This window comes from Rhineura floridana, chromosome 5 (genome assembly GCF_030035675.1).
Source record: "Rhineura floridana isolate rRhiFlo1 chromosome 5, rRhiFlo1.hap2, whole genome shotgun sequence".
In the NCBI taxonomy this organism is placed as follows: Eukaryota; Metazoa; Chordata; class Lepidosauria; order Squamata; family Rhineuridae; genus Rhineura; species Rhineura floridana.
In genome coordinates, this window is record NC_084484.1 from 172,127,925 (window position 1) to 172,149,973 (window position 22,049).

The following is a 22,049-nucleotide window of genomic DNA, read 5'->3' on the forward strand; positions in this document are numbered from 1 at the left end:
CTCTGGAGGGTCCCCCATCCCTGCCAAGCAGATTTGCAAGGGGACTGCAGGGAATCATCAGCAGGCTGGAGGGAACCCCATGGTCTGCAAAGAGCCTAATGAGGACTGAGCACGTTCAGTGGACACAGACAGCTGAATAAATGGTGCAAGTGGGGGGAGGGCATGGAATCCGAGCTAGGAGCAGGAACAGAATAGTTTGTTGTGGAGGAGTGCATGGCTGGCTGGAACGGTCAGCCAAACCAGGGCACAGCAACGTTCTGTTGCAGGTCCCACTTGTGTTTCTCTAAAGGGCAATTCATGTGATGCCACTGTATAAAGTGGGCCTCATATTTAAGTGATCTGTACACGTATTGCAGTAACTAATAACATTACACATGTGAGTCTGAGGCTAACAGAATGGGCAGCTTTTGCCAAACTGGTGCCCTCAGATGTTTCCACTACAACTCCCATCAGGCTCAGCCAGCCCAGCCATGCAGACTAGGGCTGATGGGAGATGTAGTCCAAAAACCTCTGGAGGTCACCTGGTTTGCAAAGGCTGAGGCAGGAGCTCCAGTTCAATAGACAAATCCATAGAGCATAGGTCGATCAGCAACTATTAGTTATGAGAAGTAGGGCCCACAACAAAATATTACATTCATGGGGTGCTCCTCCAGGATACTCCATCCCATCCATTTACCACCTGGTTTTCTGTATCATCCCACCTCCCACAATAGTCAGTCAGCATTCTCTGGCCACCATTGGACTGTTGTGGAGGGGGCAGGTTCTCCTGCCTTAGGGGGATTTCTCCCTAAAGATATTTTGCACTTTTGCAAACCTTGAGTCTGCTGATACCTTCCTACTTGTGCACGGGTCATGTCATTTTGGCTGCATAAGGATCGGCACTCACAGCCTGAGCATTGGAAATGGAGGGGATTGTGGTTATAGGGACCCTCCCTAGGTTCAGAGGCATATGCCTCTGGATACTAATTGGGAAACCCAAGTGGGAAGAATGCTCTTGCGGTGATGTCCTGCTTACGGGCTTTCAAGAGGCAGCTGGTTGGCCACTGTGAAATAGAGGATAGATTAGATGGACCTTGGGTCTAATTTAGCAAGACAGACCCTTCTTACATTCTCATTTAATGATCTGATGCAGGGACTGTTATACCTGTGGAATTCCCTCCCCTTAAATATTAGGCAGGCACCATCTCTGTTATCTTTTCGGCACCTATTGAAGACCTTCCTCTTTCAACAAGCCATTTAAGTAGAGACCTATCCCAGTCTGCGTCTGTGTTGGAATTGCTTTTAATATGCTTTTTTCAAACATTTCTTTTCCTAAACAATATTTTTTAACCCTTTTTATTTAAGATGTCTTTAAAGCCTTTTTAAAGAACATTTTTAAAGTTGTTTTGTTTCAATGTATTTTAAGGTCTGTTTTTATGATGTTTTGAAGTGTTTTTACTGCTTTTGTTTGCCGCCCTGGGCTCCTGATGGGAAGAAGGGCAGGATATAAATTAAATAATAAATAAATAAATAAACAAATCTTACAGCACATGCTCTCAGGCAGTACATGGCAGCAACTCACGTGCTTGCCCCGCAGTGTGAAAAAAGCTCCCCTGATAACAAGATAGTGAAATGAGTTTGGAAAAGGACCTATCACATTAGGAACACCAGATCCTGCTTGTGGGCTTTCCACAGGCATTTAGTTGGCCACTGCGAGAACAGGATGGAGCGGTTCCCCTATGAGGAAGGTTACAGCGTTTGTGGCTTTTTACGTTAGAGAAAAGGCGAATAAGAGGTGACATGGCAGAAGTGTATTAAATGATTCACAGCATGGAGAAAGTGGACAGAGAAAAGTTTTTCTCAAAGCAGTAGAACTCCTGGACATCCAACGAAGCTGAAGGATGGTAGATCCAAGATAGACAAAAGAAAGGACATCTTCACACAGCACATCATTAAACTATGGAATTTGCTCCCACAAAAGGCAATGATGGCTAGTAACTTGGGTGGATTTAAAAGGGGATTAGACAAATTCATGGACGATAAGGCTATCAGTGGCTATTAGCCAGGATGGCTATGCTCTGCTTCCATAGGAAGAGTAAGTATGCTTCCAAATACCAGTTGCTGTAAACCACAGGAGAGGAGAGTGCTCTTGTGCTTGTGGGCTTCCCAGAGGCATCTAGCTCACCATGGTGAGAACACAATGCTGGATTAGATTGGGCCACTGGCCTGGTTCAGCAAGCTCATTTTACATCTTGACATTCAGCAGTCATTAAGCAAAAAAATCTCACCAGGTTCTACTGCTCCTTTGATGGTCCCAATAACATTGTATATTCGTGTGATTTTATTGATGGTGTGAACATGCATCCTGACTTTTCTGAAGAAGAAGAAAAGAAAGCACATCATTCTGCAAATCAGTAGTAAACGGCTTGGAAAAGTTACTTTTTTTGAACTACAACTCCCATCAGCCCAATCCAGTGGCCATGCTGGCTGGGGCTGATGGGAGTTGTAGTTTTAAAAAAGTAACTTTTCCACGCTCTGGACCAAACTAGGACTTGCCACATCAACAGCGAGGGGATGCATCAGTCTGTTCCTGGTGCCAATGAGAAAAGGTGATCTCCTGCTGGTACAAGAAAACAAGGATTTGGATCCTGTGAGAGGCTGCACCTGTGAAGCCGTCCCTTGGATCAAGGAACTTCTGTTACTCCTGGTGTCGCTCATGCAACCTCCTTCTAGGTTGGTGAATGTATTAACTGGGTCCAAAGTGAACTCAAGACGTTTCAGTGCCTGAGACAAAGGACAAGATTGCACCCCGCTACCATTCAAAGTTGACTGGATTGGCAGTAGATTCTTTGACACTGGTGACAGGATGGTATTTTTCACTGCATGTATGGGCAACTGGCTAGCTTAGGAGTGCAAAACTAATCATGTGGCACACACACAGCGCTGTCCCACAACACCTTGCCATCACTCCCAGTGCTTTAATGTCCACCACACGAGAAGGCCACCACCCTTTGCCTAACGGTAGGGCTGGCATTGACCAGGCCACTGCATGCCAGTTACAAAGCCAATGAATCCAGCGGACATGTGCCACTCCCCATCTGCAACATATTCCCTGCAAATATGATGCTTACAGCCACACATTTTATTGTGTGGAATTATATTCCGCTCTTTAGAAAATCTTCTCACATGGTGGCATGCACAAGATGTAGAAAACAGAGTGTGTGTGTGTGTTTTTAAAAAGGTCAATAACAATAAAAACAGCACAGCTCAGCAAACCAGCATCCATAGATTAAAAACTAATCTTAAAAGACTGTCCTGACTTTTTTTTAAAAAACGTTTTTTTGAACAACACTTAAATGTGCAAAGAAAGGAGGCATGCTGGATTTTCCCAGGCAGGGAATTGCTCCATAATAGGAAATAGGAAACTGCCTTATACTGAGTCAGACATCGGCCCATCTAGCTCAATACTGTCTGCACTGACTGGCAGTGGCTCTCCAGGGTTTCAGGCAGGGAACGCTACCAGCCCAATCTGACAGTTGCCAGGGATTGAACCTGGGACCTTCTGCATGAAAGGCAGGTGCTCTACCAACTGAACTATGATCCTAATGTAGCATTATCAAGGTGCTCGGGCATAGATTCGTGGCTGTACCCATGGATGTCCCAGTCTGCACAATCTCTCAGTCTTTGTGTAATCCAGGCCACTGCACATACAGCCATAAATGCTGAAGACACACCTCATATATTAACAAAGTAGATGCGTTCCTGGACATTACTTCTTTCACAGAAACCTTGGTACCAGAGGTAGGGATAACATGGAAAGAACAGGGATAGGATCCTACACCTGATCATAGATGGTGGGAGCAGCTTCAACAGGGGCTTTAAAGGGTGCCTACCCAGCACCTATCCACTCCCCTCCTCTTCCTCTAAATAGTATTGGATCCTTCCCTCCCCAGCCCTGGAGGAAAGCAAGAGATCTCTTTAATGCAAAGCAAACACACAGGCTTGTCAGTTTCACCTTAAAGCAAAGGCATAGGCTTGAAAGTTTATCCATAGCAAAGACACAGGCTGGTCAGTTTCACTTTAAAGCAAAGTCACAAGCTACCCATAACAAAGCAAATCTGATCAGTCTCACCTTTAAAAAAGGAGTTAAAAGGAGCTCCTTAGTTAAAAGCTCCCAAGGAGCTTTATTCCTGGAGGATTAATTAACTGAAGTATTACTATATAATAAATACTATATATATATAACCCACCGTTGATTGAAATATAATAATAATAATACATCACGAGTGTGGCCACCAGTGCACCTCCAAAGAGTGGGCACATGCATGCGTAGAATGGGCTTGTGCTAATTTATGTATAGATGCCTGTAATTTAAATAGAAATAAAAATGCATCTCACCATAGCCTGTGACTAGTCCACCTGGGTGCCTGCTCAGTCTGCTGTCCAGAAGTTAACCACTGATGGATAACTTCAAAGATCCTGCTCTTCTGTGCTTTGCTTTTTTATCTTTAAACTGGACTTGAAGCAGATAGCCCTTCAAACAACTAGAGGACTGGCCTCTGTAAAGTAGAATATGCTAGCGGAGGCTGGTCCATTGGAACTAGTGGGGCACTGTGCCTCCAACCACAGTCTGCCCTGAGCCAACCCCCACTTGCCTGCCTTCTTACTTGCAACCAGTCCTGGCTCTCAGCTTCCTCCTCCTCAGTCTCAGTGTTGTCTTCGTAGAACTCAGCATGGAGAACTAGTTGGCTCCACCTGTCATTGGCTCCGGCTCCCCCTACTGTTGGCCTCTCTGCCTTTTCTCCTACCACTTTCAGTGGGCACCAGCCATCACTGGGTTATACTACTAGTGTAGCCATTATGCTACACTAAAGGCACATGATAGCAACTCTCATCTTTGATAGGCTTGGTTTGGGTGGTGGGATGGTAGAAGTGCCCAAACTGACCTCATGGAGTGGGTGCCAGAAAACCCAGGCCCGATGTTGTAGGACACATTGAGATTTCCCTTCCAACTCTCATCTGGAGGTGGAGGGCCTCCCATGGACCTGTGACAGGAAAAGCAAGGCTATCAGTCTTTGTGAGGTCACAGAAAAAAACAGTTGTCATATCCTTAACGCAACGATTCCCAAAAGACAAGTTTGACAGGACCTAACATCTAATGCATGCATGGAGACCCTCAGGCCCAGGGGCCAAATGTGGCCCTCCAGCCCTCTTTGTTTGGCCCTCAGAACTCTCCCCTGGCCACACCGCTCACTGGCACCTGCTTCACAGCAGTGCGTTTGCCTAGCAGAAATATGTCCTTGAACTCTGATAACGGTTCTTGCTTGTTTGGATGGAGGATACAGAAGGGTATATGGGTGTGTGTAGAAACGAGCCTACTGGACAGAGGTAATATTTACATTAATTGCTCCACCCACTTTTGCCTCTGGCCCGGTATGTCCTTGGCATGTGGCCCTCAGAAGGTTTCCCAGAAGGGAATGTGGCCCTCAGGCTGAAAAATGTCCCCTACCCCTGATCTAATGGCTTGAGGGCAGATCATCTGTTTGTCATTAAACAGCTTCTGGATATGCATATGCAGCTGCCCCTTGTGGTGAAACATTGAATTTGCAGGTAGCATCCCTTCTCAGTGAAGTACCTTCATGCTCTGGGATGACTCCGCCTACCAAGGTCCCTCCTGGACAGGAACAAATATAAGACGGCTTCCTGTTCGAGTTGAATCTTGCTGGAGGAACAAGTGCTTCCTTGTTTTCTCTTTCATCCTGTCTCCTGGTTTTTCCTTCGGTTCTCATGACTGGCTTTTCTCAGAGCTTCCGGGCTCACCTCAGACTGCTGCCCGCAGCTCAGCCCTCGTACTTGGTCAGGCCACTGATTTGGCTAGGCTAGGGATTGGGAACCTGGTGCCCTTCAGATGTTGTTGGATTAAAGCACCCATCAGCCCTAGCCAGCACTGGGGCTGATGGAACTTGTAGTCCAGCAACATCAGGAGGACCACAGATTCCCTTATCTAGGCCACTATTGTCTACTCTGACTGGCAGTGGCTCTCCAAGATCTCAGGTAGACCTTTTCACAGCACCTGTTACATCCTGGGGTACATGTCAAAGTACATGGGGCTGCCGCCAAAACCGACAACTTAAAAATGCTGTCTCTCATTAATGTCTAGTTTAACTTATTTCTCTTGACTTATTTTATTCCCATCTTTCCTGCAAGGAGATCAGGAGAGCATATAAGCATGCCTCCCTCCCAATGTTGTTCTCAAAACAATCTTGAAATGGAGGGCCAGGGTTCACATTCCCACTCAGTCCTAAAGCTCACTGGGGGTCCTTGGGCCAATCAATATCTCTCAGCATAACCAACCTCACAGGGTTGTTGTGAGAATAAAATGGGGAGAGAGAGAATGATGTGCACCACCTTGGAGGAAAAGCAGGGTCTAAATGTAATAATAACAATATCATAAGAACATAAGAAGAGCCCGCTGGATCAGGCCACTGGCTCATCTAGTCCAGCACCCTCTTTTCACAGCGGCCAACAATGTCCCATGGGAAGCCCGCAAGCAGGACCTGGATGCAAGAGCACTCTCCCCTCCTGCAGTTTGCAGCAAATGGCATTCAGAAGCATACTGCCTGTGACTGTGGAGGCAGAGCATAGCCATCATGGCTAGTAGCCATTGATAGCCTTGTTCTCCATGAATACTGTACAGTAGGGCCCCACTCATACGGCGGGTTACGTTCCGGACCCCCGCTCAAAAGGGAAAACCGCTGAAAAGCGGAACTCATTGAGTAGAATGGTGCGCGATGCCCAAAAACTGCCGTAAAAGCAGAACAAGTGCCATATGAGTGGGGCTTTAGTCTAATTATGTCTAATTGAGACCGCTGCATTAGCGAACCGCCGTAAAGCGAAGTGCTGTAAAGCGGGGCCCTACTGTAGTTGAAAGATAGTGGCTGACCCACAGTCATACAGTGAATGGAGATTTGAAGCTTGGTCTTAGTTTAAAAAGTGCTAGGTTCAGATCCAGGTTCAAATCCTCACTTGGCAATGAAGGTAACTACTGCAACATTCCAGCTTATTTATTTATTTATTTGTTTATTTATTAAATTTATATTCTCTCCTTTCTCCAAAAATGTGCCCAGGGCAGCATCTTTTCCAATGCCAATAAAAACAGATGAACAAGCTAGTACAAAAACATGAACCCGCCCTGTTTTCTGCAAGGAAAGACAGCTACATACCGTAATAGTATTTCAGCATCGTGGTATCCAATGGAATGAACTGGGATTTTGGGAATCCCTACTCCATCATCAACTTCATACCTGAAGGTGTATTCTGAGAATCCAAGAATAGGTTGAGATAACCTGGCTGCTATTTACATGCAGGAAATGGATGAGGCAGTTCAAAGAGGTGCAGTTGCAACATTTTAAACTCTATTTTCTCTTGTTTCTATTCCACCTTTCTTCGATCATGGAACACAAAGGTAGTATATGCATGTGGTTCCCAGGTGGGCTCCCATCCAGGCACTGACCAGACCCAGACCTACTTAGCTTCAACCAGATGGTGGCCTTGTGTGGCTTCAGCCCATACTCTGGTCTGCACTGCATATTACTTAACATATAATGGTCACATTCTTTATCCTTTAACTACTATCTATTACTCACAATTGGGACAATAAAGATGGGTAGATTTCTCCACCACCACCATTCCATTTCACTGATTGCGTATGGGTGTTGGGGCCAAGACAGCCACACCTAAATCCAGACCTGGAAGGTATGCTCTCCCATTCATGGCCCTCAAAGTCAGCAGCCTGTGCTGGAGTTCAGGAGGAGTGCATCAGGAGCTGCTGCTTTTATTTTTTGACCAGGCAAAAAAACCCAAGAAGGCCAAGCACTGAGTTGGAGACCTGTGGCCCTCCAGATATTGCTGGACTACAACTCCCATCATCCCTGACCATTGGCTATGTAGCTGAGGCTGATGGAAGATGGAGTCCAACAACATCTGGAGGACCACAGATTTCTTCTCCAAGGTGGAGGCTTTACATCGGCCAAAGCAGCGGATGTGCATTGCCAGCCAATCACATAAGCCTATTGTTCCTAATAATGGTCCAGGCATGCTGCCATCCTGACCCACACTCTGAAAGCAAACTGTGGCCAAACATGTAGCTGAGGTTCACTTGCTACCCATGCCGAAAACAATTTTATTGGTTGGGAGAAGGTAGGAGTAAAGAATTCCAGAGCAACTCTTTGCTGCAAAACCCCTACACAAAGCCTTATTTTACTGCTTTGTGTAAGTGACAAGGCACAGAGAACTAAGGAACGGCTTGGGAGTTCACACACAAGGTCATCCCCCAAATCCCAACCCACTGGGATCCCAATGCAATAAGATGGTCTTAGGCTCCAGTGCTTTGCACACTGACTTGGGATGCCTTCACTTGCAGGAGGGTTTCAAGTGCATACCAGAACTTTAGGTTTGTGTATTTAAAGTAGATTAAAGGGCTCTGTTGCCGTGGAATCACAAATCCACTTAAAAACAACAGACTATTTGTGGTTTGTAAAGTTACAGAAAATGTATCGAACGGTGTGGGATGAACGAATGATGAACGGGAAGATGTGTAAACACTCCGTTAAGCAGTTATATTATGTATTCTAGTTAATATCTATACTCCTATGTAATCTTAGTGGCTCTTAAAAAGCAGACCACTCAGAAACACATGTGTATGTATTGCATTGTAGATAACAAAAAAATTAAAATAATAATGAAAACACTAATAATAAAAAATAATAACAGCAAGCAAGCAAATAAGGATGAATGCAGGATGAATGTTCGCTATCATATAATCCCACCATAAACAATTCAGAATGAATGCTCAGCAAGCATCGGACATAGTCTAACAGCCATGTAAGCTTTGTACAAACAAATCCTAGTGAATGCTGAACAAGCAGTCATTTGGAGGAACCCTTGAATGTTGAACACACTGGGACTTACTTCCTGGTCACAAGATGGTGCTGCATGGAGCTACTGTCACTTACCTTTGGCTGGATACCCTGGAGTAAGGGGATCTCCTGCACCGTTGAGGTTTAAGACATTCCCACGCTGAACTCCTCCTCCAGGGAGATTCCACCCGTCTGGATAGGGATTGACTCCAGGTGCGCAGTAATCCGCAGAGTCTGAGTAAAGGATAATCCCTTTAGCTCCAGCTAACATGGCATTTTTAACCTACAGAGCAGCCAAACAGTGAGAAGGGGTTTTCAAAATGTGTGTGGTCATAGCCCAAGAATAAGTAGTAGTTTCTCATGTTTCCACTGTTGCAAAGTGAACAGGGCTGCTGCTTGAAGCCACGGATGGGGGACTGGTGGCTCTTCCGATGTGGTTGGGCTCCTATCAGCTCCAGCCAGCATGCAAATGGTCTGGGAAGATGGGAGTTGTAGACCAGCAACATCTAGATAGCCACAGGTTCCCTATCTGGTTTAAGAGGCAAAGTAAGTAATTCATGGTTCAGCATCTTCTTTTCAGACTGCTGGTCTGAAGAAATGCAGCTCTACTGCTGAGGCTAATAAGCAGGTCAGGTTCTCTAAGCTGTATTGGTAGAGGACCACTTTCACAAAGAGACACAGAGAGTGGCATCCTTTAAAGAGGGAGGACACAGTCACCTATCCTCTGTGATAATGTGACTCTCTCTCTCTCTCTCTCTGTCTCTCTCTCTCTCTGTCTGTCTCTGTCTCTCTCTCTCTGTCTCTCTCTCTGTCTCTCTCTCTCTCTCTCTCTAAATTGATTTTAGATATATGGAGGGGAAAACCATGCAAGATAACATCCATTAACAAACAAACCCAGACCTTCAGTTGTTTACATTTAGCGGGAGCATCAGTGGAAGAGAACAGGTTGACCCGATAGCCAACACACTTGAATGCAACATGTCCTCCAAATGCTGGCATGAGATCCAGGTGGCCACAGACCCTCCATTGATACATTTATGAACATAACAAAAGGAACCCAGATGGCTTCAAACACAGCTGGCTTTTTATGGGGAAAGGCCATAGCTCAGTGGTACAGCATCTGCAGAAAGTCCCAGGTTCAATTCCTGGCGTCTCCAGGTAGGGTTGGGAATGTACCCAGTCTGGAATCCTAGAAAGCCACTGTCAGTCAGTGCAGACAATACTGAACTCAATGGACCAGTGCTTTGACTCAGGATAAGGCAGCTTCCTATCTTCCCGTGTTGGCTCAGTTTGGCCCTTTGGCAGCCTAATGGTAGGGGTTAGTTTTACCTGCTCTCAATGGAAATGTCCAAAGTGGTCTTCTAACCCACAACCATGCTATCCTTACGTGATTATTCTGTGCAGTTATCTCACAGGAGCAGCTGAATCTCTGTGATTCTGAAGTACAAGTTAAAGCTGCAACAAAAGGTTGCAGTGTGACCATGACTGTTCACAGTCAGTCAGCCATACCTTTCTCCAGGATCCTTCATTCCATTTCCCCTCCCAGCCAGTTTTCAATTTCCCTTTAAACAGTTAAGTCAGTGATTACAATAGCACTGCAATTTAATCTTGAGAACGTCTATTCTCCTGGGCTCCTTCAGGAGGGAGGGAGAGAGGAATAAAAATCACCATCACCATCATCCACAACATCCAAGGGAAAGCCTTTGAACCTTAGTCTGAATTTTTCCTGGTCCACATATGCCATAGAACTAGGTGGTAGAATCCATAGGTAATCAAACCACTGCAGTCTGTAGGGGAGTGTGTCATATCCAAAAGCTCCCCAACATTAAAAAAAAATTCAAGTAGATAAACAAATCCCAATAATATCAGAGGTAACAGTTCTGGCAAAGCCCACTCCATGCCATGTGGGTTTCTACTTGCATGTTTTTGCTTTTTATTATTATTATTATTATTATTACCACTGCTTGATTGTGGAAAACCTCTAAGCAGTTTTACAGGGGGACGATTCAAAAATGTGATCCCCACCTACAAACTGAAGTGGTATGATCCACTCTACCACCACAAGAATTTATCACCTCATCCCTCTCCCATATATTTCTACAACCCTTACCAAAACCTATAAAGTAGCCTCTGGAATGATAAACCAGGGATTGTGGCAGGTGAGGAAAATAATGTAGCAGAGGCATGACCAACTTACCTTGTTTCCTCTGAATATTTTCCCATATCGGGCAATGACAATCTTTCCTGTACAGTTGATTCCCATCTCCCGCTCTAGTTTGAAAAAGTCTTCAGTGCGTCCGTAATTTACATATACCAGATCTGCCTTTTTTGGGGGGGAGGGAGGGAACAAAAATTACAGTTGATGTCAGTGTTCACTGTAATTATCTCTAAAAATGGCTACATTGGGAATCTACTATACTTGTGCAGAGTAACAGCCTTTAAAACATCAATACTCTTCTCGAAACACACAAATTTAGGGAGTCTTGCAATGCCCAGCTCCCATCTTAGAATCATAGAATCGTAGTATTGGAAGGGGCCTATAAGGCCATCAAGTCCAACCCCCTGCTCAGTGCAGGAATCCAACAGAAAGCATACCCAACAGGTGGCTGTCCAGCTGCCTCTTGAATGCCTGCAGTAATGGAGAGCCCACCACCTCATTGGTTCCATTGTTGTACTGCTCTAACAGTTCGGAGGTTTTTCCTGATGTTCAGTCAAAATCTGGCTTCCTGCAACTTGAGCACATTATTCCATGTCCTGCACTCTGGGACGATCGAAAAGAGATCCTGGCCCTCCTCTGTGTGGCAATCTTCCAAATACTTGAAGAGTGATATCATATCTCCCATCAGTCTTCTCTTCTTAAGGCTAAACATGCCCAGTTCTTTCAGTCTCTCCTCACAGGGCTTTGTTTCCAGTCCCCAGATCACCCCTGTTGCCCTCCTCTGAACCCGTTCCAGTTTGTCTGCATCTTTCTTAAAGTGTGGTATCCAGAACTGGACACAGTACTCAAGGTGTGGCCTAACCAGTGCTGAATGGCGGGGAACCAATACTTCACACTATTTGGACTACTATAATACATTAGACCTGGGTCTGCCCTTGAAGATGGACCAGAACCTGCCAAAAATGTTGCAGTGTTATCTCATCTCTGAGCAGAATATTCCCATTCAGGGTTCCAGCCAGCTAGAATGCCCTCTTTCAAGGTACTCCATTCCACCTTACACTCAATTTCCCATTTTTCTTTTCCAATTGATACCCAAGAAACAAGAAACAATTGTTTCTTGCCTGTTTTGGTAGTTGTGGTTGTTCTTCTTCCTTCTGCAATATGCTTGAGCATGTTGATATCTTCCTCCTGTTTCTCAGTTTTTACTACATAGCTGTCGGCGCTGACCACTTGAGTTCACTATTAGAGGGAGAGATGTTGCTTTTGCTGCTAGAGGTGCCATCTGCACTATATATTTAAAGCACTATTATGCCACTTTAAACAGGCACGGCTTCCACCAAAGAATCATGGGAACTGTAGTTCATCAAGAGTGTTGAGAATTGTTAGGAGATCCCTATTCCCCTCACAGAGCGACAACTCGCAGAGTTCCCTGAGAAGAAGGATTGATTGTCAAACCACTCTGGGAATTGTAGCTCTGTGAGGGGTCTCCTAACATCACTTTTTGACATCAAGCAAAGTCTTTTTTTTAAAAAAAAAATTATCCAGGCTTTTAAAAATTGACTGATTTGGGGTTTTTTCCCTTGCTTTTTAATTTCAGTTTTTCTTGGTTTTGTGGCAAGTTTTATTTTTCTATTGTTTCATTATTTTAACTGGAACTTTGTAAACCGAAAATTGATGTTGGATGGCAACATAGAAATCTGTTAACACATAGAAATAAAACAAAACAAAACCTTGACTGAATAGAAATAAAATTCTGTTATCGCAAACAGTCAAGCCTCACAATGGGAAATTAAGTGGCAAATTTACATTAAAAGATCATTCCATAAATATAGTATGCAAAAACTGAATGCATATGGCTACAAATGCAAACTAAAACCACATTTACACCCTATATTTATTCGACTTTTATTCCACTTTAAACTGTCTTGGCTTCCCCCCAAAGAATCCTGAGAAATGCAGTTTGTGAATTCCCAGAGGGATTTTTTTTTGGGGGGGGGCACCGACTGACTGTTAAACCACTTGGGGAACTATAACTCTGTGAGAGGAATAGGGGTCTCCCAACAACTCTCAACTCCCTTCACAAACTACACTTCCCAAAATTGTTTGGGGGCAGCTATGACTGTTTAATGTGGAATAATAGTGGAACAAATATGGTGTGAATGTGCCATTTCTGTACACTGATAGAGATTTAAGAAAAAATGTGGGGAGCTAAGCTCCTACATGTTGCTAATTGAAAAACATTCTGCCACACAGCAGCTATCAGTGGCTCAGTTCAAACGCAATGCTAAGTCAAACGATAGCTTAACATGAACACATGAGTGTATGGGTTCCCAGAGAGAAGATCATGCTTTTGCTGCTGCTATGCTACCTGGGGCTGGAGTTTATTGTGTCGTTTGAAGCAGGACTTGTGGTTTGTTCTTTTGTTCATAGCTCATGGTTTGTCAGGAGGAGACAAAGTATGAGTTTTGATTCAGATGACACACTTGGGGCTCATCCAGACAACTGCAAAATGTGTGACACGCGCGCTATGTGTGCTTATTATTTTTCGGTCGTCCAAATGACGTCGAGCGGTGTCACGCATTCTCAAGGGTAAAATCCGCTCCTTCCAATACTGGCAAAAAAGCGATTTGCTGTTTGAAATCGGGAACTTCATTGGGACATTTTTTTTTCATTGGGAAACAGCGAACAAAAAGGCAAAAAGTGAGGACTATCAGCTGACAAACCGGATATGGAAACGGTGGATTATCCCGCTCCGTTTGGATAAGCCCTAAGTCAAATGATGGCTTAACTCTGGGTAGCAAGGCAGCAGGAGGACCTCACAGAGCTATACTTTCCACAGTTCCCTAGGAAGAGGGATTGATTGTTAAACCGCTCTTGGGACTGTAGCTCTGTGAGGAGAATAGAGGTCTCCTAATAACGCTCAGCACCCTTCACAGGATTCCCAGAATTCTTCCCAGAATTCTTTGGGGGAAGCCACGATTGTTATAGTGGTATAACAGAGCTTTAAATGTATGGCCTAAAACCTGTTAGATCTAGTCCTCCTCTCTGGAGCAGCAGAGAGCAAGTCTTTGCCCTTTTCGACGTGACAATCATTCAGGTACTGGAACAGTGCTATCATGACTCCCCTCAATCTCTTCTCCAAGCTACGCATATCCAGCTCCCGCAACCTTTGTTTTATTTATTTATTTATTATTTGATTTATATCCCGTCCTTCCTCCAAGCAGGAACTTTTCCTCACACACCTTCTTTCCCACATCCCTGACCGTCTCTGTTGCCTGTCTATGTACCCATTCCAATTGGTCTAGATCCTTCTTAAAGTGCACACCAACCAAAAGGGTAATTCCACTCTATCACCAGTAGGATTTGGGTAGCCAAAAAAAGTCATTTGTGCCACAAAACCCATGATTAGTTAGTGGAAGTCACTGCCATAGGATGCTGTTGATGGCCATGAACTTAGATGGCTTTTAAGAATGGAATAACCAATTGATGAAGCACCAGTAAGTCAATAGCTATTAGCCATGGCTGAGATCCAATCCAGCACAAGTGGGCATCGATTTGTGAAACCGGGGTTCTCCTTCCTCTGTGCACCCCAAACATCGGCAGGATTTATGCCTTCCCAGTCCTTACCACTGGTGTGCCTTGTGGTGAAAAAGCATTATAAGGTGGCAGCACTCCTGAAACATTTTCATATCCTGGTGGAGGGGGCTCAAATAGTGATGTGTTGAAAATCTGTTCAGAAGAAGAGACATTGTTAGGGAGGTGAAGAGACATTTCACATGCATTCAAAACGTTTGCAGAGTTTAAGAATTGGAATATGACCCTTAAAATTTCAAATAGCTTATTTCTTTAAAAAAGCTTAAAAGACCTGGGCTACCAATGCAGTGCCCATGGGCACAATGGTGCCCTTGGGGACTTCTCTGAGTACCCACAAACCCTCTGAATCCCCCCACTCATTGGCCCCTTCATCACGAGGTGGTGATGATAGTTACCTTGTATCTCTCCTGAAAAATACATAGAGTTAAAGGAGGAAGAGTGATGCTTTCAACTCTATGTGCTTCTCAAGGCACAGACTGGCACCTAAGTGGCCAAGCCAGGGGTTGCCAAGCTTTGTGGCCTACGATGTGTTTTGTGATTTGTTGGTGGTTTTGTTGTCATCCTATTTGAAAAGCATGAAGATCCATGACAATCTATGCCTTAGATCCGTGGCTCCCAAACCTTTTCCCCCCATGGACCACCTGCAAATTGCTGAGGGTCTTGGCAGACCGCTTCAAGATTTTTTTCTGCCTCTTGCAGTGATTGTAATGCACTGTGCTAGAGGCTGTATGATATCCAATTATATTTGTCTTTCTTCTTTTGTTTTTTATATTTTATTGTACTGCAATAGAATGCAAATGACAATGCAATACAATACAACAAAAGAAATAAAAGACGCAATAAAATACATTTAAAAATCAATTGAATATTTAATGCGGACATGCCACAGACCACCAGAATGAAGCTCGCGGATCACCTGAGTGAAGCTCAGAGACCACTGGTGGTCCATGGATGACAGTTTGGGAACCCCTGCCTTAGATCAACCAAAGTTCTTCTGCCAGTGTAAGGACTCTTTTGCTGTGCATCAATACTTTCCCTCCCTTCTCTCTCCTTGCACAACCCCTAAATCTGTTCTGGCGGTTCCCCTATCCCTCTAGGGCTGATTTAGGCAGGGTATGGGGGCATGCAGCGAATGGAGAGGGAAGGGAAACCCTTCCCTAGCAGAAGCACTTCCGGTGCTGCAAGCTTCCCATGGGCATCTGGTTGACCACAGTGAGAGCACTGTGTGGACTAGATCTGAAAGAGTGCCTCCAGCCTCATCAAGGATGCTGCGCAACAAGATCAGCCTCAAAAGGCCTCCTCTCTATCCCACCAGTTAAAACAGCTAGACTGGTGAGGACTAGGGACAGGGCTTTTTCTATTGTGGCTCCCACTCTGTGGAATTCCCTCCCAAACAATCTCCGTCATGCCCCCGCTATGATGAACGTCCGCCGGGCCTTGAAGACCTGGCTCTTCAGACAGGCTTTTGGGGTGGGTTAGGTTTATTATTACTGTTGAGATTTTAATGTTTTAATGTATTTGTATGTTTTTATTCTGTACGTCACCCAGAGTGGCTGGACAGCCAGCCAGACGGGCGACTAATAAATCTAATAAATAATAATAATAATAATAGATGAGCCTTTGGCTGTATCCAGCAGGGCTCTTCTTATGTTCTTACTTTGCAGTCCACCAGTGTAAGGTTTAATTTGATAGTGGGGCTTTTTTGTGTGTGATGGTGGGGAACCCCATGCAAAACCATGCAAATTAATGAGGACCTATTTTAATTCTACTGGATCCAGCTGTTACCCAGACCCCATGGAAAAGTAACGACTCTGTGTGCGGATGCATGTGTGTATTTCCTCTCTCGTTGTGTGTTGGCTGGGGTGGGGGGTCAGGGGAGAAGCAACCAGAATGGGTGCTGCCCATGGCACCCTCTCAAAATCCCAAATGTGCCCATGGTTCCAAAAAGGTTGGCAACCCCTGGGATAAAAAACACTACCGGATTTCAAGTCTGTTTTCACAGTTTAGCCCTGGGAACATTCTGAACACAAGTCTTTCTTTTCTCTCAGCCCACATGAAGCAGAGAGAACATTCTGCCCTCTTTACCTCATTTCCGTGGTCATCGGTAATAGTCACATAATTGGGGGCACTTTGATTTGGGTAGGAAAGCAGAACATCATAATGAACCAGCTCAGCTGCATCCAGTCCAAATTCCTTCCACTGGGCTTGTATTTGTCTTGCCAGGTGAAGATTCTGTTCTGTTCCTGCCACGTGAGGGAGCTTGGTAAAAGAGCTGCAGCACAGACAGGGGGGGAAATAACAAGGGTAAGCAACAGGATCACAAAAAGGCAGATCAGTCAAGCCTTTTTCAAAATGGTTTTATAGTCTGCCTGATCCTGAAATAGGTCTAGCCCACCTCATCCTTCCCCCACAGGGGTACTCATCTGTGTTAAAAATAAATTAGGGGTTCAAACAGGGAACTTCAGGCCCAGGGATTGAATGTGGGGCATTCTCCCCAGGGCACACCCCCTCTTCCAGGCTGCACCCCTCACTGGTTGGAATGCATTCCTGAATTCTTATAGAAAAGCCTCTTGCTTTTCTGGATGAAGAACAGAGAGGGGTGCCTGAATGTGACATTTACATTCATTTTGCCTCTGCCTCCGCTCACCACAGACATGTGGCCCTCAGAAGATCACCCAGAAGGGAGTGCGGCCCTCAGACTGAAAAAGTTTCCTCAACCCTGATGTAAGAAAACAAGCCAAAATGGTAGTCTGTCCTACTTTATTTGATCATGAACAAAATCATCTAGCTGAGTATTGTCTCCTGGATGAAAGATCCTGCTGGATCAGGCCACATGCCCGTTTAGTCCAGCATCCTGTTTCCTTCAGTGGCCGACCAGATGCACACAAGCAGGACATGAGGACAATAACCCTCTCCCACTATTTCCCTCCAGGAACTGGTATTCAGAGGCAGGTTATCTCTGATTCTGGAGGCAATATCCAGCCATCGCGGACTGGTAGCCATTGACAGCATTATCCTCCATGAATATGTCTAATCCCCTTTTAAAGCCATCCAAGTTGGTGACCATTCCGACATCTAGTGCAGAGGGAGTTCCATAGTTTAACTATGCGCTGCATAAAGAAGTACTTTCTTTTGTCTGTCCTGAACATTCGGCTTCGTCGGATGCCAGCGGGTTTTAATATTATGAAAGACAAAGAAAAACTCTCCAGCCTATTCCATTTCATCACATCATGCATAATTTTATACACTTCTACCATGCCCCCCTTTTCCAATCTCCCCTTTCCTAAACTAAAAAAGCCCCAAACATTGTAGCCTTTTTTCACAGAGGAGTTGCTCCATGCCCCTGGCTGGCAGGCAGCAGCTCTTCATAAGCTATTCAATCACAAAAGTGATGACAGACACTTGACAGTGGGCATCACAACAAGTGAATCTAGGGAGAAGAGCCCCATGCAGCAGAAGGATAAAAAACCAAATATTTGGGGGCAACAAATGAGTGCCGCAGTTCATGTTTTAAAACCAAACTTATATGGAGGCATTTCTAAGCACTCGTTTATGCTTTGTATACAATTCTTTTTGTGGTGCAGTGCTTACACTTCCACAAGACTGTACTGCTGTGTGCCCAAAAGCATACCCATTGGCACTATACTGGACATTTAAAGCAGCATCACTCCACTTTAAATAGTCATGGCGTCTCCCAAAGCATTCTGGGAACTGCAATTTGCTAAGGGTGCTGAGAGGTGTTAGGAGATCCTGTTCCCCTCGCAGAGGTACAATTCCCAGAGTGATTAAACAATCAATCCATCTTCCTGGAGAAATTGATTGTTAAAACACTCTGGGAATTGTAGCTCTGTGAGGGGAAGAGGGGTCTCCTAACAGCTCTCAGCACCCTTAACAAGCTACACTTCCCAGGATTCTTAGGGGGAAGCCATGACTGCTTAAAGTGGCATGATACTGCTTTATTTGTATGGTGCAGATGTGGTCTAATTTAGTAGCCATCATCTGACATAGAGCAAGATTCACAAACCGCTGCCTGAACTAAGTGGGGCAAACTGCAACACATCAAACTCTTTCTCTCTCTCATACACACACACACACACAATTTGAAAAATGCGACACACACTCTCTCACACACACACACACTCCTTTCTAGTGTGTCTTCTAGACTGGATTCTCAAGAGGGTTAAAGTTTAAAGGAGATGTGTGGCAGGTCTATATGTGAGATTACAGTGCTGTGGTCAGTAAGGCATGCAGGACACATGGGGGTTGGGGGCAGTGAGGAAGCAAAAGGCAATGGGGCTAGACAGGGTGGAGGCACATGACTGCCCTCCCTTCAAAAGGGAGACTCAGTGGCTCAATGATTAATCAGTGCTGCCTGCAGCAAATCACAGTCGAAGCAACTCTGGTAGTCAGATGAATGACGCCTGCAGCCTTCACTTGTTCTTTGCATGGTGCTTTTCATTTGTAAAATATTACATGTTGTATCTTCTTGAATTCTCCTTAGGTGTTTGACTCACATAACAGGACAGCAGGAGTGAGCATGCTAAGCTCCACTCCTCCGTGACAGAGGTGGGGCATCTCAGGCCCAGGGGATCAAATGTGGCCCTTCCAACCTCTCCATCTGGCCCTTGGAACTCTCCCTAGACCACCCCGTCTCCTCAGGCCACCCCCATTGCTGGCCCTGCTCTGTACCCAGAGCATTTCTGCCTGGTTGGAATGTGTCCTTCGACTCTGATTAGGCCTCTTGGTTGTCTGGAAGGAGGCTAGAAAGAGGTTTGTGAATATGTGTAGAAACTTGCCTTTCGTACAAAGGCAGAATTCCCATTCATCGCTCCGCCCACGTTTGCCTCTGGGTCTATCCACCAATTGCATGCGGCCCCTGGAAGATTGCCCAGAAGTGATTGCGGCCCTTAGACTGAACAAGAGAGATATCCAAATACAGAGTTCACAATTATCCTATGAAGTCTGAAAGAAACCATGCATATAATGCCTGGCTTCTCACTCTTTGCAATGGACTGAAGCAAGGGTCCAATCCTGTTCTGGTTGCTGCTGCCTTTCATTCGGTCATCTGGTAATATTATCGGGCAAGATTCTCCTGGAGCTCCCTGTAGTTTGCTTTGCATTTTACAATCTGAAAACAGTTAGTTGTTATAAAGAGAGCAGCAAACTCACCGTAGAAACTCCTGGATGTTTTCTGCTTTTATTTCAGTGAAAAGTTGCCTTCTTGCATTTCGAAAGGCCCGTGTTGTGCCAGCTGGTTTGTTTACTGACTTCACACACCATCCTGTAACATTAGCATAATGACAACACCACCACCAGCAAGATGTCAGCTCTGTCCCCCTGTCCCTTCATGCAATGCTATTATAGGATTATATCAGCCAAACTACCAAGGGCTCAATTGCTTATCATCCAGTGTGAAATATAGACCTGGTGTCAGCACCCAGCATGGTTGGGCAAATAGCAGAGCTTATGGACTCTGAAGAGCGACTGGAGTGGAACCCAGGATTTGTATTTTGACATTGTGGTTAGAGTGTCAGTCTAGGTCCTAAGAGACCAGGGTTCAAATCCTCACTGAGCCATGAAGCTCACTGGGGGACCTTGGGCCAGTCACCGTCTCTCAGCCTAACCTACCTCACAGGCAGTGATGTAGTAGCAAATTCAGAAGGGCAGGGTCCTTTCATGATAGTCACAGCCACCACTTTTTTTTTTTTTTTTGCTAATGAGTTGAGAATGAGATCCTTTTTAATGCCTTCTCTCACAACAACAGATGTCCCTGGGAGCCAACAAGCATGAAAGGGGAGAGTGTTAGCTACTGAAAACAGTCTCCTCTATGGCTGACTCACCTCCTTTCACTCTGATTGGCTCCAAACAGCAGGAAAGGACAAGAAAGCATGTTAGAGGACTCTTCTCAGTGGCTAACACACTCCCTTTTCATGCTGATTGGTTCATAGGATGCAGGAGACATAGCTTTTCTCCTTCTCTCACGATACTAGACCTCGGGGACATCCAAAGAAGCTGAACGTTGGAAGATTCAGGATCAACATAAACAGTGTAGACTGGTGGCTCTGATGTCAGTGGGGCAGTGAATCTGCTCCGGGTTTTAGTCTGTGCATTCAAGAAACTGTCCAAGGTGCTTTCACCCTGGACAGCTTCTTGAAAGCGCAGGCTAGAAGCCGGAGCAGATTCACTGTCCCACTAATATCAGAGCCACCAGTCTCCACTGAACAAAAGGAAGTACTTCTTCACATAGCACATCTCAAAAGTTGGCAAGCCTGTACAGATTAATCATGCTAACGCAAACAAACTGCCAAGAGCTATTGAGACACATGAAAGAATCCTGTATATACTTGGGCAAGTTTGCAGCTAATGGCAAGTGATCCACAGATCTGTTTTGTTATGTTGACTAAAAATAAAATAAAATAAAGCCCTTGAGCTTAGCAAGAGCTAGCTGAGTCACACCACTCAGTCTGGCTGCCTAATAAAGGGATGAGCTGGGCTTCAGCTGGTGAGGTTACATTGCTCGGATACTTTTGCTCGAGAATTGCAGGGAACGGCAAGGAGAGCAACAGGAGGAAAGCGAGTCCAATAAGACTTATCCATAGAGCAGAGGCAGGGAAACTTTTCCAGTCCAAGGGCCATATTCCCTTATGACGGCCTTCCAGGGGCCACGTGCCAGCGATGGGTGTGGCCAATGGCAAAAGTGGGTGGAGCAATGAATGTAAATTTTACCTTTGTACAGTGGGTTCATTTCAGCAGAAAAACACTCACACATCGCTCTCTGTCCTCCATCCAAAGAAGCCTTATCTGAGTGCAAGGGCGCATTCCAACCTGGCAAACACACTCTGGGTGCGAAGCAGAGCCAGTGAAGGGTGTTGCCTGGGGAGAGTCCTGAGAGTCAGACAGAGAAGTCTGGAGGGCCACATTCCAACCCCGGGTCTAAGGTTCCCCACTCCTGCCACAGAGGATAAAGCTACCAATGGCTAATAGCTACAATGGTGATGTTCTGCCTCCATTCTTGGTGACAGTATGCCTCTGAAGACCACTTGCAGGAGGGGAGGGTGCTGCGCGCTCAGGTCCTGCTTGTGGGCTTCCCACAGGCACCTGGCTGGCCACAGTGAGAACAGGATGCTGAACTAGAAGGACCTTTGGCCTGATCCAGCAGGCTGTTCTCATGGGCCTAGTCATCGTGGCTAGTAGCCATTGATAGCCTTATCTTCCAAGAAGTGGTCGAATCCTCTTTAAAAGCTATCCAAGTTGGTGACCATCCATCCTTTGTGGGTATGAATTCCTTCGTTTAACTATGCACTGTGTAAACTACTTTCTTTTGTCTGTCCTGAATCTTCCAGCTATCCGTTTCATTAGAGTCCCCAACTTCTAGTTTTAATGAGAGAGGGAGAAAAACT

The 22,049-nt window shown here is 45.3% G+C and overlaps 1 protein-coding gene across 3 annotated transcripts in view; it reads right to left on the minus strand.

Moving 5' to 3' along the window:
- LOC133385572 (N-acetylated-alpha-linked acidic dipeptidase 2-like) overlaps positions 1 to 22,049 on the minus strand; it is a 52,584-nt gene that overhangs the window by 25,672 nt on the left and 4,863 nt on the right. The window contains exons 2-9 of one of the 3 annotated variants that reach the window (XM_061628871.1): positions 19,819 to 19,930; positions 16,735 to 16,921; positions 14,683 to 14,784; positions 11,095 to 11,220; positions 8,994 to 9,180; positions 7,203 to 7,296; positions 4,926 to 5,024; positions 2,268 to 2,353 (exon numbers count right to left, since the gene is read on the minus strand). In XM_061628871.1, the coding sequence (XP_061484855.1) occupies positions 2,268 to 2,353; positions 4,926 to 5,024; positions 7,203 to 7,296; positions 8,994 to 9,180; positions 11,095 to 11,220; positions 14,683 to 14,784; positions 16,735 to 16,921; positions 19,819 to 19,930 (993 nt within the window). Of the gene's footprint in view, positions 1 to 2,267; positions 2,354 to 4,925; positions 5,025 to 7,202; positions 7,297 to 8,993; positions 9,181 to 11,094; positions 11,221 to 14,682; positions 14,785 to 16,734; positions 16,922 to 19,818; positions 19,931 to 22,049 lie in introns of those variants that run through there. The other 2 variants (XM_061628872.1, XM_061628873.1) reach the window with 2 other exon arrangements.